General features: G+C 42.2%; 3 protein-coding genes across 3 annotated transcripts in view; all 3 read right to left on the bottom strand.

The window, feature by feature from the left end:
• Positions 1 to 494: 494 nt before the first annotated feature.
• On the bottom strand, positions 495 to 925 carry LOC133112046 (histone H3). Its single transcript, XM_061222730.1, has one exon. It carries the CDS (start codon positions 923 to 925, stop codon positions 515 to 517), a length of 411 nt encoding a protein of 136 aa, XP_061078714.1. The 3' UTR covers positions 495 to 514.
• Positions 926 to 1707: 782 nt separating this feature from the next.
• Positions 1708 to 2103, bottom strand: LOC133112052 (histone H2A-like). The gene has a single exon (XM_061222737.1). The coding sequence runs from the start codon at positions 2101 to 2103 to the stop codon at positions 1717 to 1719; it is 387 nt and encodes a 128-aa protein (XP_061078721.1). The 3' UTR covers positions 1708 to 1716.
• A 3773-nt stretch (positions 2104 to 5876) lies between these two features.
• olfml1 (olfactomedin-like 1) overlaps positions 5877 to 11480 on the bottom strand; it is a 14044-nt gene continuing 8440 nt past the window's right edge. The window contains exon 3 of the mRNA XM_061222716.1: positions 5877 to 7431. Coding sequence (XP_061078700.1) covers positions 6641 to 7431 — 791 coding nt within the window. The 3' untranslated portion in view covers positions 5877 to 6640. The remainder of the gene's footprint in view (positions 7432 to 11480) is intronic.

Raw genomic sequence — 11480 nt, 5'->3', positions numbered from 1 at the left:
ATATTTGTAGCCTATTTGCTAGTTTGCACATTTGGTCACATGTATGGCAGTTAAACCGCTGTAACAATTAATTGGGAAAATTGGAGATAGCTCAAGTAATAGCCTGCTTCGTAAGAGCTTTAAAATATTCCTCGGACTAAAACTCGTTTTCGTGTCAATTATGTGGAGGTTTTTAACAATTGTCCATTTAATGAGGGGCAGCAAAATAATGAGTTGCTAGATACTACAGAATAAGCGTATCAATATGACCAACGTCCAAAGGGTTTTCAATTGTACACGGTTAACAGAGATGGGGGCATGAATGAGTCGCTTAGCTGCTGAGAGTGAAGCAGGGAAATTTTCCAAGCTCTACTCCCACCCTGATCCTGTGGGCTACAATTATACATGAAACACAGATAGCATCAACGGAAAAATAAAACTAAGCACATGAGGACGGAAAATATTGCTGATCGAAAAGGGGTTTAAGTGGCTCTTAAAAGAGCCTTTGGGTTTTTGGATTGTCAGCTTACAAAGATTAAGCACGCTCTCCACGAATGCGGCGGGCCAGCTGGATGTCCTTGGGCATGATAGTCACTCTCTTGGCATGAATGGCGCACAGATTGGTATCCTCGAAGAGACCAACCAGATACGCCTCACTGGCCTCCTGTAGAGCCATAACAGCGGAGCTTTGGAAGCGGAGATCGGTCTTGAAATCCTGAGCAATCTCCCTCACAAGGCGCTGGAACGGCAGCTTGCGAATCAACAGCTCGGTAGACTTCTGATAGCGGCGGATTTCTCGTAAGGCTACAGTACCAGGCCTGTAACGATGGGGCTTCTTCACGCCGCCTGTCGCTGGCGCACTCTTACGTGCAGCCTTAGTCGCGAGCTGTTTTCTGGGCGCTTTGCCGCCAGTAGATTTGCGTGCGGTCTGCTTCGTTCTCGCCATTTCTGTGTACTCAGCTGCTGGTTTTTGACATGAATGTCTTCACGCCGCCGACATACGCCTTTAAACTATATCAGAGAGGAACTGATTGGATAGGATTTTGCGGATCCCCATTGGCCCTGAGCCTGCCTTCATTCCCCAAGGCTATTGGGTCGTTACTTCAGCTTCCTCTGCCGCCAAAAAGTGAACTTTTTTTTTTTCACCGCCTTTGATTATGTAGTTCAACTTTGAGTAGTTCCAGTACAACATCGCTAAAGCGAACTAAACATAATCAGTAACAATAAATGCAATACAAATCCTCCACCTTTTCTGTCGATTGACATTCGGAGGGTTAATCGAATAGCAGGTTTGTTCTTTACAAGGCTTTGAATAAATGTAAACATTCATTATCCACCGTTATAGTGTTATTGGCCGAGTCTCCACATTTTCACGAATGTGGAGCCTATGGAGTCGTCTTACTCTCAAATTGACTGGTTAAACATTTTTACTCCACGTCCTAGATCCCAAAATATTTCATGTTTATTCTTCCTAATTGTGGTTAGTGACGGATTTCGAACATGCATAGCTTAAAGGGAGCAAATTACCTTCAACGCATTCATGTACCAAAAGCGCAATTGAATTTAGCAATTTCAATTGCGTCAAATAGATTCGCATGCAAGTACGGAAACATCACAGCCAGGAACAAACCTGTCCTAAACTTGTTTAAATGGAAACTTTGTACATTTTAAATAGATATGGGGTGGCTCTGAAAAGAGCCTTTGAGTTCCGGTTTTCTTGTGGGGACGATGAAAAAATTACTTGGCCTTCGCTGCCTTCTCGGTCTTCTTTGGGAGCAGCACGGCTTGGATGTTCGGCAGTACTCCACCCTGAGCAATTGTGACGCCTCCAAGGAGTTTATTCAACTCCTCGTCGTTACGTACCGCCAGCTGCAGATGTCTGGGAATGATGCGGGTTTTCTTGTTATCTCGAGCAGCGTTACCAGCCAACTCCAGGATCTCAGCGGTCAGATATTCGAGTACAGCGGCCAAATAAACCGGAGCACCCGCACCAACACGCTGGGCATAGTTTCCTTTACGCAGCAAGCGGTGAACACGACCAACCGGGAACTGGAGCCCAGCCCTCGAGGAACGGGTTTTAGCTTTTGCTCTCGCTTTTCCACCAGTCTTCCCTCTTCCACTCATTTTTCGTTCGCGTCAGAATAAACAGTAATGTTAACTGCAGACGATTGTCTTTCTTATAGCAACACCCTGTTCACCCATTGGCTGCAGCGTTGCCGTGATTCCGTCCAATCATATAGGAAGACATTTCTCTTCGGCGTAGTTAGACTCTATTGAGGTTAAATACCAGAATATAGTATATCAAGATATACAATAAACGTAAGTATTTCCTTTACACAATTTGCCGGATATAATATAACACCAGGTCTATTTTACCATAAACGACTGGTCTAATTATGTTACTTTTATGTCAATACAGGTCTCTGTACAATTTAATATATTTGTATGTAATGTTAAACTTTGCCAATGCATTTTATATGGTGCCAATCACTGAAAGCAGGGAATGTTCGCTTTCAATATGGATACATAGCCTAATGATAATGTATTTCCTTGCCACGCAAAGAGAAAGACCGTCACCGCTATGGATGAAGTTTATGCTCTGAAGCGTCAGGGTCGCTCTCTTTACGGCTTTGGTGGGTGAACGTTCACTCTTCATAAAAACCTTCTGAAACGACCCAATGTCTGTTCTAAGAACCACCGACACTATTTTTTGTCTATCCCCGTTAATGATGGCATTTTGCAACGCCAGGTGCTTATTTCTTTGTCTGCCATTTTGCTTGTGGCGAAAAAAGCCATGCGCACGCGTAGGGAATCCCCAAGAGGTGAAATGCTTTCGGCTGCAAGCCGCAATGAAACGCTCCAACAGTCGCTTGCTATTTTGTCGATGTAACTATTGAGATTTTAAAGGTACAATAAGTAATTTCGGAATCCTAACAGCCAAGAGAGGAATTGCAACTACAAGCAACCTCAAATCACAACACTGTTTATGCTTCCAACAGTCTATGGATAGAACGTGTAATATAAAGCGTTATTACGTTGAATTGCCCTAATATGGGACACCTAAGCTCCTCAGGTGTAGGTCTTCCCCAAACAAATGAAAGTCAATAAAACTATGGGTTAACACGAACAGTGATGTCATGTGATCAAAATCGCATGACTTCACAAACGTCAAATCATAGATTAGGGTGGAACAGTATTCAAACAGGAAGCACTCCCTGTGAAGACCACGCAAAGTTCAGTGACATAGTGTTTAGACAAACTTAATATTAAGGGTATACATTTCTTATGAATGCTAGTTTTTTTTTAAATCAGGATGTGTTTATGATGTTTGTTCCTAAAAAAATATTATAATATGGTGTAAATATATTTGTTATTTCAATCAAATATTCCACTTTGGGAAATATGGTTTGAAAAGTGGGTCAGTTTAATTTGCCTAATGTTGGACAGTTCTAAAAGTACTTCAGTCAGGCAAATAATGTGTGGAGGGGCATGGATTGTGCAATAACAATGGTTATTTACAGGGTATTTAATATATTATTTATCTTCTAATGTATTATTTTAGATATTTAAGGTGAAGGGCGAATTATATTCAATAATTGGGGATGGCTGCATTTCTGTTAAAATGGTATGAGGTTGTTGTTGTTTTTTGTGGATGTATGTATGTGTATGTGAAGGGAGTACCCTTGCCTTTTTTAAGTCATAATGCTAGGCCCACTGGTATTACTAATCCCGGTGTAGCCACAATAAGATCCGCACAGCCGTTGGGCCCTTGAGCAAGGCCCTTAACCCTGCATTGCTCCAGGGGAGGATTGTCTCCTGCTTAGTCTAATCGACTGTACGTCGCTCTGCCAAATGCCAATAATGTAATGTAATTAGGTACATGTACCTAATAACGTGACCATTGAGAAAGCATACAGTTCTAAATATCTGCTGAAATGGGTAGTGTCCATGTGACCTTAAAAATAAACAGTGTGTGTTCATTGTAGCAGAATCACAACAATAATGCCTGAATGACAAAAATGTAACATGACTATAATTGAGTTCCGCATCCTTGTGCACATACATGAATTGGCAGTGTTGTAATACCAAACATAACCAGCAGAGGTCAGACATGTCACAAGTTTGATCTATGAAGTATATTCGACAGCAGTTTTCTTTGCTCATTGGGATCACACCTTAGTCTGCAATTGCCACAGTTATCTTTGACTGTCAGCAGGCAGGATTGAGAATGAGGTCGTAGACATTTGTATCTACGCAAAGGGCTGAACATTCTGCTTAAAATTAATTATTATTTTTTTAAATGTCAAAATAACTGGCTATACTGTAGACATTCCTATGTGCCATTTAGGAGTTGTCATGTTTAAAAGTCAAACACTTCTAATGATAGATGATCAAGATGTTGAATAAGTGTACACAACATTAAAACCACCTGCTTAAACCAGTTTTTCCATGATTAAAAATGCGTTAAACTGTATAAATCTGTCTATAAACACTTTATATTTCATTATATGATATGTGTATATATTTCAGCAGATAATCATAAGTGAATTGCATTCAAAAGTTGGATTATTAAATGAAAATGGAAATCTTGTAAGCTCATTGGGAAGGGGGGATGCGTTGTTTTGTTATTTAAATATCTTGGTACATACTGGTTCATGATCATGTCTATTTTACTGTAGACCTGTATACATTTATATACAAAAAGACCACCCGCCATATTTCAAAATGCATGGGATCTATAGTCAAGAATGGTTGATTTGCATGAAGCCGGAAAGGGTGTACTTGTACTGAAGAATATCATCTTTGTAAAGAGTTTTGATATTCATCAGTACACATTTTGCAAATTGTCCATAAATGGGGACGATTTAGTATTCTCCCCAGAAGTGAGTGCCCAGCATAGATGACTCCAAAGGCACAATGCAGAATGCTCAATGAGGTAAAAAAAAAAAGAAAAGAAAAAAAAGAGGGAATCATTGGAAGTAGTAAACTCTCTCTTCATGAGTCTACCATACACAAAATATTGAATAGGCGTGATGGGCAATAGCAGGCAGTCACAGAAGAAGCTCTCCAAAACTGCATCACTGCATGTCTGAAGTTTTTCAACAAGCACCTTGACACTCCACAATGCTACTGGGGATGTTTTGTGGACTGGTGATATTAAGGTTGAATTGTTTGGCAAGAACATGCAGCACTATGTATCGCATACCAACACGAAAACATCATCCCAACGGTGAAGTATGGGGGAGGGAGCATTCAGTATGGTGGATGAGCCAGTACGTTTGAAGCCCAATCATTTGGGCTTCAAACGTTAATACCTAATTGTATTTTAACATTAATTGATCTAGTCTGTTATTTCCTCCCACATCTTCTGTTTTTGGTCGCTGTCACCTCCTTCTCTGTTTGTGAGAGATCCACACACCGTTCCTGTCCAAAACATGTTCAGATGCTTTCCGTCCTCAGCTTCTTGAGTAATGGCACAGGACAGTGAAAACATATCACTGACCAGACAGCAACATCTCTCCTATAATTTTATGACTTTGCGTCCAGTTTTATGTCATAACATTTTTTTTTACCTGTTCCACAGCATGTGATACTTGAGATCGAGATCACAAAAACAGCAATATCTCTGGTGCAAAGGTCTACACAGCAGGTAGGACAGTTTATGTAGCCTATATGACCAAAAGTAGGCTAATTAGATACAAAATATGTTTAGATGTTAGTTTGGAAGCCCCCACAATGATATGCTCCTCCCACACCTTTATTATTATTATTTATACAACGTTTCGATCCCAGGGGATCTCCGTCAGGTTTGGCACATCACTTTATGTTTCTCCACCAGGACAGTCAGCTTAATTTCCTCATCCATTTTTGAACAGAATAAACAACAAACAATAACGGTGAGTTCAAGTTCAAGTTTATTATAAGAAAATGTAATGGCATAGAAAATGTTAAGTCCGACATAAGTGTTAATATTATATTAATATTATAGTATATTAATAATATACATTTTAATGTTCAAGACAAGTTACAAAGTAGCTGTAGCTGTAGACATGGTTCTTATAAGCTATTTTAAGGGCATCAATTTATGTGAATCATAAATTTTGTGCTCACTTTTTGTTTACGATTGATTGGTATTCATCAACATACACACGCGGATACGAAAGAAAGCTGTTTGATAAGCTGCTTGATAAGTTTGTTAGTTTGTTTCTGATCACACATACATGTATGTGCACACTGTGTTACGAATGTATTAAAAAATGAGGCCCATTGTGTTTGTCTGTACTTGTCTATCCATTGCGATATTCAAATTTTATGATGCACGCACAGGAATTTGCATCTAAAATCCAATCTTTAAAATTATGTTTGAAATGCTGCTCAACACTAATGTGTCAGAAAACATTGTTGGTTCTCTGGCAGCCTTCATTCTCCAAAATACACAAATGCTGGATTATCTAATTAAAATAAGAACTCAATGTTCTGTGTGCTCCAAGTTAATAGTTTCATTTTCAGTGGAATTCTGGTATTTGGAGTGTGAAAATAGTCTTCAATCAAGACCTTGATAATTCGAATCAGGCTTCTTAGTGCTGGGCTAAAACAACACCAGCCCCACACCGGCCCTTTACAGATACGACTTAAATCCTGCACTTAAAGGGTAAACGAGTCAAACTGGAGCCATCTGGCCTTTCTTCTTGGTCTCCAGTTTGTAGATGGTCTGGTAGCCCTCATCCCAAGAGTAGAGCTGCCTGTCTTTGGGGTGGTAGCGCATGCTGGCGTGGGCGGCGTAGCTTTTTGGGAAGAACAGCGGCGTGTCCCCGGCGTGCAGACTGTCGTGGATGTCGTAGAGGCACTGCACGCTGGAGCGGCCGCCGTGCGGCGAGTTGTACACCACGTGCAGCGTGCCGCACACCAGGAAGGCCGTCTCGGCGTCGCGGCTCGGGCAGGGCGTGTCCCAGGTGTGCTCCGCCCCCAGGGCGCCCTCGTCCAGTTTGGTGAGCACCAGGTTCCCGCCGAGGTCCGGGTCGGCGTGCACGGCCCACAGGCCCAGCTCGTCCACGCTCAGGTCCAGGTAGGTGTGCGGGGACAGCGAGTACGCGGGCAGCCGGCCCGCCCCCGGAAGCAGGGCGCGGTCGCTCACCGTTCTGTGTCGCAGGCTCACCTTCAGGACCTCGTTGGCCGAGCCGGCCCGGTGGTAGTACAGGAAGCCTCGGTAGACGGCGTGGCCGGTGCCCTGCCAGGGGAAGGGCAGCTGGACCCTGCGCGCCGTCTGGGTGGCGTTGGCCCCGGCGAAGGCCTTCATGGAGGAGAACTCCAGCAGGGTGCTGTTCTTCACTCCGCTGAAGAAGTAGATCTTGGCTGAGCCGTTGGTGGGGTCTTTCATCCAGGAGCCCTGAGCCTCGCCCTCCCTCTTCACAATCTTCAGGGACTTCACGCCCGACAGCACCGTGTCACAGTCTGTCGGAGCAAAGGGTCATATATTACAATACATTCATTTAGCAGAAACTCTTATCCTTTGGGAAATTCAGTGGAGTACAGAGCCAAGAGAGGGTCACAGTGACATAAATTGGGTCACCGTATACTATATATGCACCTTATTTTGTTCTATTCAAACTTGCTGGTAATTTTCCGTCCAACTGCAGCTGGTTGACCTGTGTGAGCTGGGTGCTCAAACACTAAAAGTGAAGTTGGCATGTTCTTAAGCAGAAAAAGTGTTACAACACTCTTGTCTGAAGTAAGACAAACCGAACAATGTGCAGAGGTATTGGTGTGTGTCTTTTATATATGGGTGTGCGTGTGTGACTGTGTTTGTCTAAATGTGTATAAGAGTTTGTGAGTGTGTGTGTGTGTGTGTGTGTATATGTGTGGTGAGAACTGCAAAAGTATTCACCCCCAAAAACTAGTGTCTAAGTATTCTATTCCTATGACACAGTCAGCTGAATAGAGTCCACACGATCACACGATCATTAACTGTTCCTGGAAAGTATGTTGGAGAGCATATCCACACAAAAAAAGACAAAGGAGATTTCCAAACGAATCAGTTCTGGAAAAGCACCAGTCAGGGTTTGGTTATAAAACAAATCCCAAAATCTGAACATCCACTCAAGCACATCCCCTCAAGAACACCCCTCAAGCACTGTTAAATGAAGGAAATACAGAGTCCCATGGTCAGGATGGGAGACACTGTCCATATGTCCACTATTACCCAGATGTTTCACAGAACTGGGTTATATGGAAGAGTCTTCACTTCATTTCCTTCCCCCCCGACACCCAAATCACCACACAGATCTCTGCCTGCTTGGCTGATATCTCTGCGTGGATGACTTCCCATCACCTGAAGCTCAATCTTGCCAAAACTGAGCTTCTCTACATCCCTGCTAAGTCCTCTCCGTCAATCGACCGCTCACTGACTGTGGAGGACTTTGTAGTTTCCTCCTCCCGTACGGCAAAGAATCTTGGGGTGACTCTTGATAACTGCCTCTCCCTGGCTCCACAAGTATCCTCCACAGCCAGAACCTGCAGGTTCTTTCTGTATAATATACGCCGCATCCGTCATCTCCTGACGGAGAAAGCCACCCAGCTCCTAGTCCAGGCGCTCGTCATTTCCCGCCTGGATTACTGCAACTCCCTCCTAGCCGGTCTCCCAGCGTGCGCCATCAAGCCCCTCCAGCTGGTCCAGAATGCTGCAGCCCGCCTGATCACCAGTCAGCCCAGGTCGACTCATGTCACCCCGCTTCTCATTGGCCTCCACTGGCTTCCTATTGCCGCACGCATCCGATTCAAGGCCCTAGTGTTGGCATTTCAGGCTGCTAAGGGGACTGCCCCACATTACATACAATCCCTGATCACTCCCTACTCCCCAGCTAGACCACTCCGGTCTGCCAGCTCTGGTCGCCTTACGGTTCCCTCTCTACGGGCACCTGGCGGTCGAGCTGCACGTTCACGCCTGTTTTCCGTTCTGGTTCCTCAGTGGTGGAATGACTTGCCTACCACTGTCAGGACAGCAGAATCCCTCCCCCTATTTCGACGCAGACTCAAAACACACCTCTTCAAACTCTACCTTAGTCCTCCCTCCTGATTTACCCCGCCCCCCCCTTCTGATACCCCTATCCCTGTCTAACCCCCCCCCAAAAAAAAAAATAAAAAAAAAATAAAAAAAAAATTGCACTTATGATGACGACTATATGTTTAGAACAGCAGTCCAGGTGTATTTTCCTAGTTCTGGATGTGATGCTTTGACTTGTGGTAGAACCTATGCACTTGTAAGTCGCTTTGGATTAAAAGCGTCTGCCAAATGACTAAAATGTAAATGTAAATGTAAAAAAAAATGGTACAGAGAAAGCCATTGCTGTGAATCCATCATCAAATCCAGTTTGAATTACGCCATGAGGCACGCAGAAGACACAGCTACACTACCTTGGAGTGGTTTAAAAATAAGAAGCTGAGTGCCCAATGATACAGTCAAAGCCCAGAACTCGATGCTCAAAAGTTGCTGTTACCCAATAGTTCCCATCCAACTTGAGAGAGCTTGATCAATTTTGGCAAGAAGAAAAGGAATTTCAGATGTGCTCACAGCAGTAATTGATGCCAGATGTAGTTCTATTATTATTGACTCGAGGGGAAATACGTTTTATTTGCAACTGGAATCCCTTTGTCACTGACCCATCTACTGTAATGCCACCTATCATTTGTGTTTTAGATCATTGTGCTATGATTGACAATGTATTCTTGTTGTAAGAAAACTAGTTTTGGTAGAATTATTTTATTTTGCAGTTTTGGCAGTTTTTGTGATGTGGAACTGACAGCCCCAGAAAAACCAAAAACAAACAGGACTCAAAGAAACAAAGAGAAAACAAAGAAGATTAAACTGATAATGAGACCAGGGAACCCATACAAACAAAGACAGTGTAAACTGAAGACAGAGTACGGGGACAAAGCAGGGCAGCAAGGAATACACCAACATTTTGGGAAATTTACCTTTATTTGATTAACCCAGACATTGGTTCGGTTTCCATGTTAGCATAATGTGTTGGCTTACCATAAAGACATAAGCATCAGTCAGTAGCCTACCTCCTTCAAAGGGAAAAAATACACAGAGGTATCACGTGTATTTGAAATACACATGCGTGAAAAAAAAAAAAAAAAAAATGTATCGTTCCATGAACACACGTGTCAAATCTGACAAAGATCCACTGGGATCGAAACGTTGTCTACAAAAAAGTAGCAAGCTTCCTTCTTTTCATCCAAAGTAACATCTAAACATTGATAATTAGCCCAATTCTGTTTATATAGGCTACATAAACTACGTATGTGCCACATAGGACTGGAATGCTGCATTAACACATCAGAGATATTGTTGTTTTTGTAATCGCTGTCTTGAGTTCCACATACTGTGGAACAGGTAAAACATAAATGGCTTGACATTTTTAACTGGAGGCAAAGTTATAAAATTATAGGAGACGTTACTCTCTGTGATTATCAAAGAGCGATGTATTTTAACTGTCCTGCCACTTCTATACCATGACATTTGAACTTGAACTCGCCGTTATTGTTCGTTGTTTTTTCTGTGAGCCTCAACAGAAATTGGCTTGGTCTTTGAATATGCTCTCTGAAGTAGGCTACGCCATGCCCCAATAGGCTAAAGCAATACATTAACATGTTATGTTAGGAGAGGCCAGACATATAAATGATGGTCTAAGCAGGGTATGTCCTATTTGTAGCAAACTTTTACACTTGTAGGCTACACCCTATTTATAGCAAACTTTTTACATGTTTTATGGAATTTATATTACACTCCACTGAAGCGTTAATTAATCAGGCTAACCAGAATGAAACATCACCCATTTTAATGTTGAATCCCGTTGCATTTTCATATAATATTAATAATTATAATATTCAATTGACTTATTAAAATAATTTTTCCACTCAAAATCAAAATAAAATATAAATGAATGGAACAATGAACACACAAAGCACACTTTACAACCATGCGCTTTCATTCCCACACACAATATGAACAGCTGAGACTTGTGAAGTGGGTTCGGCTGCCACTGACATCTGAAGACTTTGATAAATCCCACATTATTTGTGCAAATGCATTTCCGAAGAATTTAGGGGGAAATTTGGTGAGGCTCACATTTGATAAATGAGGCCCAGTGAGACCGAGGTGAGTCTAATAGACCAGTGGTTCCTGCAGTACTCTTCTCTATGTTGATTTTTGTTCCAACCACAACTGCAATCGAGGAATTTTAACAAGGTGTTATTTTTTTTTTAACTTGCCACTTTTGATGTTTAGAGGGATTTGTTACCCTCTTAAATCATATTTTATCAGATGGCTATGCATACCATACATCATAAAATATTGTGCTTGTTGTGCTACATTGCAAGCAGTGCATATATTTGGCAGAAAAATTGCATACTACATGGTTAATTATTTTTAAGTGATCAAATTAAAGACTTGTGAATGTGAATCACAAGGCCCCTAATTGGTGAATGTGTGGACACCT

Source organism: Conger conger, chromosome 15, assembly GCF_963514075.1.
Source record: "Conger conger chromosome 15, fConCon1.1, whole genome shotgun sequence".
Classification (NCBI taxonomy): domain Eukaryota; kingdom Metazoa; phylum Chordata; class Actinopteri; order Anguilliformes; family Congridae; genus Conger; species Conger conger.
The sequence above is the reverse complement of the archived record's forward strand: the minus strand, read 5'-3'. Positions and strand labels throughout refer to the sequence as shown.

Coding starts and splice junctions, on each gene's coding strand:
- LOC133112046 (XM_061222730.1), bottom strand. CDS start 925: ATGGCGAGAACGAAGCAGACCGCACGCAAATCTACTGGCGGCAAAGCG.
- LOC133112052 (XM_061222737.1), bottom strand. CDS start 2,103: ATGAGTGGAAGAGGGAAGACTGGTGGAAAAGCGAGAGCAAAAGCTAAA.